At 41.0% G+C, this 16,205-nt stretch overlaps 1 protein-coding gene across 2 annotated transcripts in view; it reads right to left on the bottom strand.

Annotated features, from left to right (window-relative positions):
• The window catches only part of DDX46 (DEAD-box helicase 46), a 68,633-nt gene that overhangs the window by 23,681 nt on the left and 28,747 nt on the right, over nt 1–16,205 (bottom strand). For both annotated transcript variants that reach the window (XM_066344497.1, XM_066344498.1), the window contains exons 10-15: nt 15,369–15,544; nt 14,334–14,455; nt 9,708–9,786; nt 6,435–6,517; nt 3,461–3,625; nt 2,779–2,941 (exon numbers count right to left, since the gene is read on the bottom strand). In XM_066344497.1, the coding sequence (XP_066200594.1) occupies nt 2,779–2,941; nt 3,461–3,625; nt 6,435–6,517; nt 9,708–9,786; nt 14,334–14,455; nt 15,369–15,544 (788 nt within the window). The remainder of the gene's footprint in view (nt 1–2,778; nt 2,942–3,460; nt 3,626–6,434; nt 6,518–9,707; nt 9,787–14,333; nt 14,456–15,368; nt 15,545–16,205) is intronic.

The raw sequence follows: 16,205 nt of genomic DNA, 5'->3' as shown, positions 1-16,205 counted from the left end.
TAAAGATATCAAATCTTTTACTTTAGCCTGAGGTATCCTGAATACAACCCAACTCTACATATTTCATTCCATTGAGTGAATATAAATACACTAAGTGAAGTATATGGGATGCCTGCCTAGCAACCATTAAGCATATTCTGTTTTTTTCTTTTAGAGAGAGGAGGGAGAGGGAGAGGGAGAGGGAGAGGGAGAGGGGGAGGGGGAGGGGGAGGGGGGGAGGGGAGGGGAGGGGAGGGAGGAGAGGAGGAGAAGGGAAGGGGGAGGGGGGAGAGGGGGAGAAGGGGAAAGGGGGAGAAGGGAGAGGGGGAGGGGAGGAGGGGGAGGGGAGGGGGAGAGGGGGAGGGGAAGAGGGGGAGGGGGAGAGGGAGAGAGGGAAAGGAGGGGGGGAGAGAGAGAGAGAGAGAAAGTAAGGGAAAAGAATGGAAAGCATCAATTCATAGTAGCTGCTTATCATATGTGCCTTGATCAGGCAAGCCCAGGGTTTCAAACCAGCGCCCTCAGCGTTCCAGGTCAACACTTTATCCACTGCGCCACCACAGGTCAGGAAGCATCTTCCTTTTTAACATAACTCCAGTTTTGTTCACGTATCCATCCAACACATGGTCACCTGTATCAAACCAGCAATGAGCCTAATTCTCAGTATTCAGAGGTGAATTATGATTAGCTTAAAACCAGCCTGTCTTAAACTTTCTGTGCTCAGGCTGCCTCTGTACTCTGAAAATTAATGAGGATTAGACCCAGAGAGCTTTAGTTTATTACAGATCATCTCTATCAATCTTTATTTATTTATTTTCTACCAATTTTCAATGTATTAGAAACTAGAAAGAGGCCCTAGCCAGGTAGCTCAGTTGGCTCGTGTGTGTGTCATCCCGATACACCAGGGCTGTGGGTTCAATCCCCAGTCAGGGCACATACGAGAATCAACCAATAAATGCATGAATAAGTGGAACAACAGACTGATGTTTCTCTGTCCCTCTCTCTCCCCCTTCCTCTCTAAAATTAATAAATAAAAATTAAGAAAAACAAGAAAAAAATAAAGTAATTACATGTTAAAATAATATTTTTATGAAAAATAACTTTCCCAAAGCAATAATTTATTAAGAGATGCATAGAATTGTTTTATAATTTTGCAAAATTTTTAAATGTCTGTCTTAAGAGAAAACAGGTGAAATCTTATACCTTCTGTGTTCACTGTTTCATTATAACATGCCATGCAGCCACTAGAAAACTACAAACCCACGAGAGAATGAAAAAAGCAAGTAACGTGGTGGGGTTCTTATGGAAATACTCTTGACTTCACCAATATGCTATCAGAAATCCTCAGGTAACCCAGGAAAACATTTTAAGAACTATTAATCAATCATTCATTCCCCTTGCCTATGAGTGGTTTGGGCATAAGTGTGTGATATAATTCTGACCTATAAGATAAAAGAAAAATCTCCTCTGATATAAAAACCACATATTTCCAAGTCTGCGGATAACAACTCCAAGTCCTGCACAATATACAGAAACCAACTACCGGAAGGCACCAGAGAGTGACTAAGAGCAGACAGAACCTGTAAAGGAGTTAACACGTGGAAGAATGTAATAAAACTGGTTGAGTTCACTAGATTTTATTTTATTTATTTATTTTAAACTTGGAATGTGGGGGGAGCCTGGGCAGCCAGGTAGGGAAGTCAAAACCTGAAAAGAAATACATTCTTACTGACATGAAGAAACAGATGAAAGAATTCAGGACAAACTCAGGACCAGAAAAGAGAGGGATAAACCCCAGAAGAACAGAGCAGCTACACTCAATTATGCATAAAAATGCTGCCCAAATATGACCTCTAAACTACATATTCATAAAACTGAATCCAAACAGCCCAGTTATGGCTAAAAAAAAAATTAATAGAGATTTCTGATGGAATATGGGTCCAACCAAGCTGATGCCCTGTTTAAAAAACAAAATTCCCACATATGTAAATTGCAATATATTTTACAATGATATTACAATGAAACTTTAAAATTTCAATTAAAGTTCTAACATGAACCATGAAAACCTCTAACTGACATAATACAATGAAAAAGAATATAATACGAATCAAACCCTGACCAGTTGGTTCAGCAGTAGAGCAACAGCCCCATGTGTGGAAGTCCCCAGTTCGATTCCCAGTTAGGACACACAGGAGAAGCAACCATCTACTTCTCTATCCCACCCCCTCCCCTTCTCTCTCTCTCTCCCCCTCTCGCTCTCTCTCTTCCCCCCTCCCACAGCCATAACCGTGGGCACTGAGGATGGCTTCATGGCCTCTGTGCCTCAGGCACTAAAATAGCTTGATTGCTAAGCAATGGAACAACAGCCCCAATTGGGCAGAGCATTGTCCAGTAGGGGGCTTGCCAGGTAGAACCCAGTAGGGGTGTATGCAAGAGTCTGTCTCTCTGCCTACCATCTCTCACTTAATAAAATAAAAAGAATATAACATGAATCAGAAAATTTTAATTTCACTTCCTCCTTAGTTGATGAATGGCTATGAAATTTGGTTAAACCAATGTACTGCCTTGTTTTATCTCAAAGATGGAGTAATAATAATAGTGCTATTGTGAATAAAACTGTAACAGATGATATAAAATTTAGTTCTAAATTAAGTATACAAAATAAATATCATTCAGAACACACCAAAGTACTTGGCAAAGTATACTGCTCACAAAAATTAGGGGATATTTCAAAAATGAATATTAAGCAATAAAATATCCTCTAATTTTTGTGAGTAGATTTAACAGTTCATTAAACATTACCTCCATGAAGAGACATGCATGGATAAGATGCTCTCATTAAATCTTTCAGAAGACCATCAGCATGTTCCTGCTTATCCACAAATATGATGACAGATCCAGATTCTTGATAATGGCCCAGAAGCTCAAGTAACTTCAAGAATTTCTTTTCTTCTTCAATCACAATCTGAAAACACCAGATTGCATCAAGTTAATGGAATTAAAAACAGAAATACATCTCTTGAACAAAAATACTCATTTTATTTGTGGCAGATGAATAAATCACATCACCTGGCTAAATCGTTAGGAAGAATTAGAAAAATCTTATCTGAATTAGAAACCAGTAAAACAAAAATAAATTTTGCAACTTTCAGAAAGTAAGAGGCTCACAAATGTGGGCGAAAGATTATCTGTTCTCTCTGCTTCTTAACTTCACATCCCATTAAGCAAAGAATAAGAGAGCTATGTAACACTTCTACCTACCAGCCTACCACTTCTGGTAGGAGAAACTGCCAGAGCATCTTACAGTCAATTCCATGGAATAGCACATATTCAAGTATATCTAGTAAAGTATTAAAAGGATGCAGTTGCTGTGTACTATTTAATTTTAGAAGTGATCTGCCTATATCACACACAGTGATTCCAAAAGGATCACCCACTGCCTAATCATACAGGGAACTGGAGATTTCCTAAGGATTATACCCACCACTTGCTGCTCCACATCTGAGCAAACCACACTCCTGCCTCCAACCTGCACTTCAATGGGTTTACTCAGGATTCTGCGAGCCAAAGCCTCCATAGCTCTGGGGAAAGTAGCTGAAAACATAACTGTCTGTCGATCAGGACGGACATTATCCACAATACGCATGACCTGGGAAAACATTATAAATTAATATAGTGAGTGTGGTCTCCAAAAATGATGATGTTAAAACCAATTAGAAGGAACTTTGACAGCATCCATTCAATGACTTCTAAACTTGTTACCTTAGAATACTACAACTGATTTTTCACCATAATTTTCTCCTCTCACTTCTGTCTCTCAAGAAATGACAATTCTACAAGGTCGCTGGCTTGAGCAAAGGGTCACTCGCTCTGCTGTAACCTCTCACCCCCCTCATCAAAGCACATATGAGAAAACAATGAACAACTAAGGTGCTACAACAAAGAAATGTTCCTTCTCATCTCTCTCCCTTCCTGTCTGTCTGTCCCTATCTGTCCCTCTCTCTGTCTCTGTCACACACACACAAAAAAAGAAAGAAAATTCTAGTCATCCACATGTTTAAGTAAAAAATCTAGGAGCTATTTTTCACGACCCCCTCTCTTACATATCACACATCAAATCCATCAACAAGTTCGGTATTCTCAATATTCAAAATAAATCTAGGATGCAACCATCTTCCATTTAATATCACTGGCTACCACCCCCGCTAGGTAGCTCAATTGTTAACAGAGTGTCATCCCGATATGCCAAGGTTCCATCCCTGGTCAAGGCAATACAAGAATTAACCAATGAATGCATAAATAAGTAGAACAACAAATCAATGATTCTCTCTCTCTTCCTTCCTTTCTCTAAAATCAATCAATGATTTTTTTTTTAAATAACTGTTAACTGCCTGTGGTGGCACAATGAATAAAGCATTGACCTGGAACACTGAGGTAACTGGTTCAAAACCCCAGACTTGCCTGGTCAAGGCACACATGGGAGTTGATGCTTCCTGCTCCCCCCCTTTTCTCTCTCTCTTTCTCTCTCTCTCTCTCTCTCTCCTCTCTAAAATGAATTTTAAAAAGAAAGAAAAGGGAGATTCCCATTTAAAAAAAAATCAGTTTATCACCTGACTGGTGGTGGCCCAGTGAATAGTGCATCAACCTGAGACACTAAGGTCCCAGGTTCAAAACTCCAAGGTCGCAGGCTTGAGCACAGGTTCATCCAACTTGAGCACAGGATCATAGACATGACCCCATGGTCGCTGGCTTGAAGCCCAAGGTCACTGGCTTGAAGCCCAAGGTCGCTGGTTTGAGCAAGGGATCACTGGCTTGGCAGGAGTCCCCCCAACCCCCGGCAAGGAACATACGGAAAGCAATCAATTGCCCTGACCAGTTGGCTCTGTGGTAGAGAATTGGCCTGGCACGTGTGGTAGAAATTGACCAGGGTTCAATTCCAGGTCAGGGCACACAGGAGAAGTAACCACTGCTTCTCCACCTTCCCTCTTCTCCCACTCCTGCAGCCATGGCTCCGTGGTTCCAGAGAATTGGCCCCAGTCACTGAGGATAGCTCCACAGCCTCCGCCTCAGGTGCCAAAAATAGCTCTGAACAGAGCAACAGCCTAGATGGGCAGAGCATTGACACCTTAGGGGGCTTGCCAAGTGAAGTGAATTCTGGTCCATGCACATGTGGGGGTCCTGTCTCTATGCCTCCCCTCCTCTCACTAAATAAATTTTAAAAAAGAGAAAGCAACCAATGAACAACTAAGGTGCCACAATGATGAATTGGTGCTTCTCATCTCTCCCTTTGTCTGTCTGTCCCTATCTGTCCCTCTGTCTCTCTCACTAAAAAAACATAAAAGTAAAAAATTACTACACAAACCACAAAAACACAGAAAATAAAACAGGAGATAGTAGCAATGTTCTGATTAAGCAGAACCTGACTTAGCTGACCTAAGAAATCTAAATACCAAAATCAGAATGGACTAGATTTTCAAAAAGTGGTTTTCTATAACCTATCCTATTCCTCTTCTTCAGGAGGGTCCCTCTGTACCAGCTGTTCACTGCATAAATCTGAATCAATTTAAGTCTTCTTTAATGCTTCCCAGTAAAGTTCCATTATATTCCCCAGATATATCTGAAATATCTTTTGTCAGGATTTTTTTATATGCCCTTGTAAAATACATTTTCTCTAACTTCCTAGGATGAGAAATGTAAGTAATTTTGCTTACTGACTTTGTATCCAGAAACTTTACTATTCTCTTATCAATTTTAATCATTTATCCATAGATTAGTTTGAGTCTTCTACAAAGGTAGTTGTAGCTCTACTTCTCAAAACACTTCTCATGTATTCATTGGTTGATTCTCGTATGTGCCCTGACTGGGGATTGAACCCACAGCCCTGGTGTATCGGGATGACACACACACGAGCCAACTGAGCTACCTGGCTAGGGCCTCTTTCTAGTTTCTAATACATTGAAAATTGGTAGAAAATAAATAAAGATTGATAGAGATGATCTGTAATAAACTAAAGCTCTCTGGGTCTAATCCTCATTAATTTTCAGAGTACAGAGGCAGCCTGAGCACAGAAAGTTTAAGACAGGCTGGTTTTAAGCTAATCATAATTCACCTCTGAATACTGAGAATTAGGCTCATTGCTGGTTTGATACAGGTGACCATGTGTTGGATGGATACGTGAACAAAACTGGAGTTATGTTAAAAAGGAAGATGCTTCCTGACCTGTGGTGGCGCAGTGGATAAAGTGTTGACCTGGAACGCTGAGGGCGCTGGTTTGAAAACCCTGGGCTTGCCTGATCAAGGCACATATAATAAGCAGCTACTATGAATTGATGCTCTCCGCTCCTTTCCCCTACTTTCTCTCTTTCTGCCTCTTTCCCTCTCTCTCCTCTCTGAAAATTGAATAAATAAAGTCTTTAAAAAAATGATTTAAAAAAACCACTAAGGAATTTAATGATTACCTGTGGCTCAAAACCCATGTCAAACATTCTGTCTGCTTCATCTAAAACAACATATGTCACTCTTCGAAGATTTGTGACCCGACCTAAGATAAGGGGGGAGAAAGACAAAAAAAAAACCAAACCTAAAAATCAGTCACAATTCATTTTATGGCTACCAAGAACATTAAAAAACTGTAAAGGGAACTAAAATGCCTGACTTAACCAGAGGGGTAAGTTAGGTATCTTTACACAGTGAAAAGAAATTTTGGTCTACAATGTCTTAATCTAATGGCAAATACTTTCTGACAATGGGTATATGAGGCCCTTTATTTTGTCAAACTCGTCTCTTGCATACCATCATAGGGCCTGAAGAACCTGTAAAATTCAGAAAACAGCCCTCTCCAAAACACATCATAAAACTAAGACTGAGATGAAGCATCGAGCCACATCAGCCATTATCTGACAGCATCACCTAGGAAAAAACATATTAGAGATTACAGCGTATGTGTGGAAAGCAAGTTCCAGAGCTATTTCAGACGCAGAAAACCTCTCTTTATGTTACCTTATAACCTACTTCCATATAGTCAGAAACTCCTAATGGGTGTATCAAAACATTAATGAGAAGCTATGTAATACCATTAGGTAACTAACATATTATACAAAAAACAAATTTCAAATGTATTATTACATAGATATATTTTTAAATACAAAGATACAGACCCAATTTTATTAATTGCTCCCATTGATTTAAATAAATGTGACAGGCTTCTTAGCCAATGAAAATTAAATATATACAAGGGAAACCCTTTCAAAACAATTACCACAAGCACATCTATCAATTGTTGAATCAATCACCTAGCAAACAGTTATTAAATATAAACTATAAGGACAGGGAAAAAGGTCAAATTAATCAAGATAAATTTGAGGAGAAGACTTAATCAAAGCAACATCAAGAAAAAAACAAGGAATTATTTCATCAACAGTCAACCAAAAACACTTCATATGCTGGACAAGCACAATGACTTATCAAACAATTTTGATTTCATTTTGCTAACTTCATATAGAATCAGAATTAAACATATGCAGAAATTCAAACAGAATGCTATTAGAAACATGCACCGCTCAGCTTCTAATACTCTACTATATCTATAATAACTACTATAACCAAAACCTCTGGAAAGTATTTTCTTCAAAAAGTAGAAATAAGCCCAAATAAATCTTTTCTAATATATAAGTATTCCACACTAACATTTGCAGCCCAAGTAATTTTCCAAGGTTGGGAACAGCATTAAAGTACCTACCTTTGATGGGTTAAGTCTCGGAAGCCCAGTTCTATTAATCTTGAAGGGCCTTTCTCCACAGAAGTTAAATAATGTCAACAGTTTAGTAACAGTTTTGATAGGGAATAATTCAACAAAGCATAACGTTTGAGCTAAAAACATGCAATATTTACAAAAGATAAAAACTTCTTGAAGCTGCAATATCTTAATTTATCCAGTATTGTAAGAAAACACTAACACCTGTGAAGAAAATGTCTAAATATTACAATGAAAAAAAAAAAAAGATATTCCCCACCCTTTTAAAAAGAAAGTTAGCCTAAACTTGGATTAAGAATCCATGCTGCCCTGGCCGGTTGGCTCAGTGGTAGAGCGTCGGCCCGGCGTGCAGAAGTCCCGGTTTTGATTCCCGGCCAGGGCACACAGGAGAAGCGCCCATCTGCTTCTCCACCCCTCCCCCTCTCCTTCCTCTCTGTCTCTCTCTTCCCCTCCCGCAGCCAAGGCTCCATTGGAGCAAAGATGGCCCAGGCACTGGGGATGGCTCCTTGGCCTCTGCCCCAGGCTCTGGAGTAGCTCTGGTTGCAACAGAGCGACGCCCTGGAGGGGTAGAGCATCGCCCCCTGGTGGGCAGAGCATCGCCCCCTGGTGAGCGTGACGGGTGGATCCCGGTCGGGCGCATGCGGGAGTCTGTCTGTCTCTCCCCGTTTCCAGCTTCAGAAAAATACAAAAAAAAAAAGAATCCATGCTAAGGCCTGACCAGGCGGTAGCGCAGTGGATAGTGTCGGACTGGGATGCCGAGGACCCAGGTTCGAGACCCCGAGGTGGCCAGCTTGAGCGTGGGCTCATCTGGTTTGAGCAAAAGCTCACCAGCTTGGACCCAAGGTCACTGGCTCAAGCAAGGGGTTACTCGGTCTGCTGATAGGCCCGTGGTCAAGGCACATATGGGAAAGCAATCAATGAACAACTAAGGTGTTGCAATGCGCAATGAAAAACTAATGATTGATGCTCCTCATCTCTCCATTCCTGTCTGTCTATCCCTCTCTCTGACTCTCTCTCTGTCTCTGTAAAAAAAAAAAAAAAATCCATGCTAAGGCCCTGGCCAGTGGGCTCGGTATGTGGCTATCCTGGGTTCAATTCCCAATCAAAGCACACAGGAGAAGTGGCCATCTGCTTCTGCACCCCTCTCCTTTTCCCTTCTCCCTCCCCCCCCTCTTCGTCTCCCACAGCCATGGCTCAGTTGGAGCAAGTTAACCCCAGGCATTGAGGATAGCTCCATGGCCTCCGCCTCAGCTAAAATAGCTCAGCTGCCGAGCAATAGAGCAATGGCCCCAGATGGGCAGAACATCACCCCATAGGGAGCTTGCCTGGTGGATCCTGATTGGGGTGCATGTGGGAGTTTGTTTCTCTGCCTCCCTGCATCTCACTAAAAAAAAAAAGGCCCTGGACAGTTGGCTCAGTGGTAGAGCATTGGCTCAGCGTGTCAAAGTCCCAGGTTCGATTCCTTGTCAGGGCATACAGGAGAAGCAACCATCTGCTTCTCCACCCCTCCCCCTCTCCTTCCTCTCTGTCTCTCTCTTCCCCTCCTGCAACCAAGGTTCCATTGGAGGAGGGTTGGCCTGGGCGCTGAGGACACCTCCATGGTCTCCGCCTCACACATTAGAATGGCTCCGGTTGCAACAGAGCATCGCCCCCTCGTCGGCGTACCAGGTGGATCCTGGTTGGGTGCATGCGGAAGTCTGTCTACCTCCCCCCTTTTCACTTCAGAAAAAAAAAAAAAAAAAGAATCCATACTAAATATACAGATCATATGGAGTTAGTCTAGAAAAGATATTTTCACTTAAATTGCAAAAATATTATGAATGCTTACAACAATAAGCTTGTTACAATAAAATTTTAAGATATTACAACTTTAAGAAGAAATGTAGAAACCCTTCAATGGTTTCTCGTGTCTCTTGTGGCTTAAAAAAAATGTATAGAATTCAAAAAGAAGAAGAGAGAAAAAAAATACCCGACTTACCACTGTTAGCTGCTAACATGTCAATCATTCGACCAGGTGTACAAACAATAATTTCAGCACCTCTTTTCAGTTCAGCAATCTAATTTAAAAAAAAAAAAAGAACTTTCATATTCTACCACTAATGCTTACTTAAAGAGACCTGAGAATACTTCCAGGGTCCTTGCACATCTCCATAAAGAAAGTGAGGTCTGATCAGGAGACTCCAAAGCTTCCTACTTACTGTATTTCCCCATGTGTAAGACGCACCTTTTCGAAAACTTTGGGGTCTAAAAACTGGGTGCGTCTTATACAGTGGTTGTAGGGTTTTTTACTTGCTTCTTCGCGCCTGCTTTGCGCTCATTCTTGAAGACAATGACTAGTCATCAGACACAAGATGAGGACAAGCTAATGGATGGGAGTTTTGACAGTGATGAGGAGTTATATGAATTTTATGATGAATAAAACTTTTTTTTTTTAACAGAGACAGAGAGAGAGTCAGAGAGAGCGATAGACAGGGACAGACAGACAGAAACGGAGAGAGATGAGAAGCATCAATCATCAATTTTTCATTGCAACACCTTAGTTGTTCACTGATTGCTTTCTCATATGTGCATTGACTGGGCCTTCAGCAGACCGAGTAACCCCTTGCTCGAGCCAGCGACCTTGGGTCCACGCTGGTGAGCTTTGCTCGAACCAGAAGAGCCCACGCTCAAGCTGGCGACCTCGAGGTCTTGAACCTGGGTCCTCCGCATCCCAGTCCGACGCTCTATGCACTGCGCCACCGCCTGGTCAGGCTGAATAAAACTTGAGTTCAGTAACTTTATGTAATATATTTTTTCCCCAAATTTCGGGCCCCAAAATTAAGGTGTGTCTTCTACATGGGATCATCTTATACATGGGGAAATACAGTAACACACTGGACTGCCGAAGCACTACTAATGTGTAGTGGCAACACGACCACAGGGCACTATAACTCTGAAATCATGTAAACCAGAGATTTTTACCAATTTTTTTTTTTTTTTCTTTCTGAAGCTGGAAACAGGGAGAGACAGTCAGACAGACTCCCGCATGCGCCCGACCAGGATCCACCCGGCACGCCCACCAGGGGGCGATGCTCTGCCCCTCCGGGGCGTCACTCTGCCGCGACCAGAGCCACTCTAGCGCCTGGGGCAGAGGCCAAGGAGCCATCCCCAGCGCCCGGGCCATCCTGGCTCCAATGGAGCCTTGGCTGCGGGAGGGGAAGAGAGAGACAGAGAGGAAGGGGGAGGGGTGGAGAAGCAAATGGGCGCTTCTCCTATGTGCCCTGGCCGGGAATCGAACCCGGGTCCCCCGCACGCCAGGCCGACGCTCTACCGCTGAGCCAACCGGCCAGGGCCGAGATTTTTACCAATTTTAATTTGACACAGTCTCTCAAAACTAAGAAGGAACATGAGACAGCAGTAAATAAAGCAATAAGATCAAGATTTTTTTAAATGAAAGTTGTTTCCATTAAAGAATCGTGAAATCAATATGCACAACCAACATTTTTTAAATGAAAATGAAAAATATTAGAATGTGTCAGACATCATAAAACCTTTCCTTGACTTCTATATAAATATGTTATGCACGCATGTACCAGGTTATTTTGTTTTTTATATACAGTGGTACCCTGAAATATGAATAGACCAACATACAAATTTTTTAAGATACAAGCTGCGACTCGGTCTCTGTTTTTGTTCGAGATCTGAGCGAAATTCCAAGAGATGAGTCATGATTCGGGAAGCTGCCGCTAGTTGGCACGTTGGTGCACGAGTCCAGTATCAGCAGTTTGATATACAAGTTGACTGACTTACAAGCTCAGTTACAGAACGAATTAAATTCGTATCTCAAGGTACCACTGTATTTTTTAATTATTGATTTTATTTTTTAATGTTTATTTTATTGACTTTAGAGAGAGAAAGAGAGAGCAGGAGAGACACAGGAACTTCTGTTCTTGTATGCGCCCTGCCCAGGGATAAAACTGGCACCTTTGCACTGCAGGACAATGTTCCAAACAACTTAGCTATGGGGTCAGGTTATTTTGTAAATGAATTTCTTACTGTAGGCTATGATTAAAAAAAAAAAAAACTGGCAAAGATAAACTTAGAAAACCAAGATCAAATGTTTAAAATAGCATTGGGCCTGACCTGTGGTGGCATAGTGGATAAAATGTCAACCTGGAATGCTGAGGTTTGAAACCCTGGGCTTGCCTGGTCAAGGCACATATGAGAAGCAACTATTACAAGCTGATGCTTCCTGCTCTGCCCACCCCCACTTCTCTCTCTCTCTCTCTCTCTCTCTCTCTCTCTCCCCCCTCTCTTTAAAATCAATAATCCTTAAAAAATTAATTAAATTGCACTGGGATAATAGAGGCAAATATTCCCTAAGTGTATTCTACAACCTGAAAATACAAGTCCTCAGAAAGGGTTTTGTGGTTAAATAAGTTCAGAAAAATCGTTTTAATTTAACCCATTTTTCTAGCTAGCATCACAATAATATCAGCGTATTAAAGACTGAGAAGTCTTTCGGGGGAAAAAACCTGTTTTAAGTTTGTATAACCCAACATTTCCAAAACTTTAAAATTTTTATTTTTATTAGCGAGAGAGAGAGAGAGAGAGAGAGAGAGAGAGAGAGAGAAAGAGAGTGCGATAGACAGGGAGAGAGATGAGAAGCATCAACTCATAGTTGTGGCACTTTAATTGTTTATTGATTGCTTTCTTGTAGATGCCTTACTTGATTGGAGGGCTCCAGCCGAGGCAGTGCCCTTGGACTCATCATGGGATTATGTCTATGATACCACGCTCAAGCCAGTGACCCTGTGCTCAAGCCAGAGACCTCAGGGTTACGAACCTGGATCCTCCGCGTCCAAGGCCAAGGCTCTATCCACTATGCCAATGCTTGGCCAGGCCAAAACTTTTTTTTTTTTGATTAATAAGTGAGAGGCAGGGAGGCAGAGACACAGACTTCCCAATGGACCCTGACTGGGATCTACCCAACTAGCCCCCCATGGGGCAATGCTCTGTCCATCTGGGGGCCTCTTGCAACCGTGCTATTCCTGAGGCGAGGCCATGGTGCTCTAATGAGCCATGGGTGAGGAAGGGAGGGAAAGAGAGAGAGAGAGAGAGAGAGAGAGAGAGACAGGGGAAGGGTGGAGAAGAAGATGGTTACTTCTCCTATGTGCCCTGACTGGTAATTAAACCTGGGACATCCACATGCCAGGCTGATTCTCTATCACTGAGCAAACCGGCCAGGGCTAGGCCAAAACATTTTTGACTATAGAAATACCCAGTTTTTTCCTTCTTCTAGTTAAAGCAAAATACACAATGACTGTCATTTACTTATTATTTATTTACTGATTTGGGGGATGGAGGGGAGAAAAAGAAACACTGATTTGTTGTTCCACTACTTCACTTGGCAAACCACTAAGGTAGAAATCACCCTGAACATAAGCTAATTCAACTAAGATCACTGGGTCTATAACCTTCATAGATCAGGGTGGTTAACTCTTTCACAGACCAACATGAAATTCCTGGCTTGAAAAATACTGCCTTAGAGTTTAAAGAGGGAGAAAAAAAATGCACCTTAGGGGAGGGAGAGGGGGAGAGAGAGGGGAAGGGAGAGGGCGAATAGAAGGGAAAGGCACAGAGGTGCTCCCAGAGGGAGAGCACCTGTTCTATTTATGCATTCCTTGCTTGTTTCTTTTATGTGCCCTGATCTGGTGTGAATCCCCAATCTTGCTATATCAGAAGGATGTTCTAACCAACTGAACTACCTGGCCAGGGCACGCATATCATTTTTTAGAAAACACTTTGAGAAATGCCAAACTAAAGAGTGTTTAAATAATTCTTCCTGAAATCAATTAAGATTCAGCTGAAACTCTCATCATTAATGCATCCCACATATCGCTGCCTTTGACAGATGTCACATAAATTAGAGAAAATAAATGCTATCTAGCAATCAGAAAGCTAGGTACTTAGACAAACTACATCTTTTAACCTAAAACTCTGATCAACTTACTAAACCTTTCTGAACATTTCCTTAAATACAAAACAGAAAAAATATCTGCCTTCCTTGAGTGAAGAAAGACAAGAAATGGAAAGGCTAAGATAAAAGGACTCAAAAGTCCAAAACATATATATAATTCATTCATGCTATTATTTTCACACCTCATTGCTTAAGATTTTTTTTAAGTGAGAAGAGGGAGACAGAGAGACAGACTCCTGCATGCATCCCAACAGGGATCCACCCAGCAACACATCTGGGGCAAATGCTCAAATCAACTGAGCTATCCTCAGCACCCAGGGCCAACACTCTATCCACTGAACCAACTGGCTAGGTCCTAATTTTGTTTTTTTTAGTATTTATTTGTTTTAGAGTGAGAGGAAGGAAGAAGAGGAGACAGGAACATCAATCTGTTCCTGTATGTGCCTTTACTGGGGATTGAACCAACAATCTCCGTGTTTCAGGTCAATGCTCCAATCAACTGAGCTATCTGGCCAGGGCTCATTGCTTAAGATTTTAGAAGCAATCACTATACAACAAAACACCAACACAAAAAAATCACTTTTACATTATTAAATCATTCAATTTAAGGGAAAAAAATGAAAAAATTGTTCCTTTTGTAACTACCTGCTCACTGATTCCTGTTCCTCCATAAACACAGACCACTCGAAGTCCCAAGGTCTTCGAAAACTTCTTACATTCTTTAGTAATTTGTAAAGCCAGTTCCCGAGTCGGAGTCATGATGACAGCTGAAAAGATAAATATGTCAAAAGTCTAACCACCAAAATTCCTAAGAAGCTATACTTTAAAGTGTTAAAGGTAATAATCTCTACAATAAAGTTTAGGTCTCTTATTCTAATTTTTGTTTTGTTTTGTTTTATACACTTCTGAAAACCCTACTTCAAAAGCTTTATAACAGAGATTGTAGTGAAAGATAATTTTAAGAAGATTTAAGAACATGCTATAGGAATAAATTAGATAAATGCCTCTTCAACCATCAAGAAAATACGTGGTTGAAAAGAATGCAAATCATTCTCAACTGCAAATCACAGAACAAAGATAATCAAGCAACTCACTGTGCTTCAGAGCCATTCCGCTGTTTCCAGAAACAACCTTGGTCTGAAGGGCACAGACAGGAGAAATACACTGTGCCCTCAATGTCTAAGAATGGAACTGCAAACACCCCTCAAAACCCTACGCAAATTTACAGAGAAGCTCTCGCCAAATGAATCAAGAAATCTGAATCTGAAGACCAAATGTTGAATGCAATGTTGGCACTATAGCCCTTCAAGGCCAAAAATATATATATATATTTCCCTACAATCCTTGATGTTGAGTTTATAAATCTGCTGATTCTGGGCTAAAAACAAACCTCAACATAAATAAACAGGTGCACGAGGAGTCTACCTGCCGAGTCAGAGTTTAAAAATTGATCTGTGCCAGGAGAGGCTGTTTTTGTACTTCTGAGATGTCACTCCAGAGCTCTGAAGATTCTCACTCCATCTGCTGGTAAGGCGAAATCAGCCCCAAAGTGCCAAATTTATAAAAGAAATGTACATAAAGATATCTTTATTGTTATAAGAACAATATATAAAGTATCAGGTCTTTCTGATTAACTGACAACAAAACTGTTGAAAAATACTTTAATGAAAAAAACTGTACCTATTGGCCCCTCTCCTTCTTCTAATGACCTCTGATCCATGATGTGTCTAAACATGGGCAACAGAAAAGCAATAGTCTTTCCGCTTCCGGTCTTAGCAATGCCAATCAAGTCTCGTCCAGACATGATAGCAGGAATCGCCTGAGTTTGTATTGGTGTGGGCTTTTCATAGCCATGCCTTAAAAAGCAAACCAAAGAAAGACAAAGTAAAAGTTGAGATCTCTGGCTCTTAGTATTCCAAAAGAATAAGGTTTTCCAAAATCTGGTATATCTATAGAATAAAATATTATTTGGTAAAAAGGAATAAAGTCCGGACACACTGTACATCATGGTTGAACTTTGAAAATACTATGCTAAATAGAAGAAATCAGTCACAAAAGACAACACTGGTACATTGGCATTTAAATGAAATGTCCAGAACAGACCAATCTATACAGCCAATAAATTAGTTGTTGCCAGGGTGGAGAAGGAAGAAAACTGACTACTAAGGATATAGATCTCTTTTGGGAATGATGAAAATGTTTAAAATTAGTAAATGGTACCAGACCTGTGGTGGCACAGTGAATAAAACATCAACCTGGAATGCTGATATCGCCGGTTTGAAACCCTGGGCTTGTCTGGTCAAGGCACATACAACCCGCAATCAATGTACAACTGAAGTGAGGCAACTATGAAATAACACTTCTTGCTCCCCCCACCTCTGTAAAAATCAAAAAATAAAATCTTTATGAAAAAAATAAAATGAGATTAGTTAATGGTGAGGACTGTACAACTTCATGAATACACTAAAGAATCACTAAATTGTACAATTTTAAGGGTAAAATTTTTATTATTTATAA

This window comes from Saccopteryx leptura, chromosome 6 (genome assembly GCF_036850995.1).
Source record: "Saccopteryx leptura isolate mSacLep1 chromosome 6, mSacLep1_pri_phased_curated, whole genome shotgun sequence".
Taxonomy (NCBI): Eukaryota; Metazoa; Chordata; class Mammalia; order Chiroptera; family Emballonuridae; genus Saccopteryx; species Saccopteryx leptura.
Note: the sequence above shows the minus strand (reverse complement) of the source record. Positions and strands in the feature narration are given on the sequence as shown.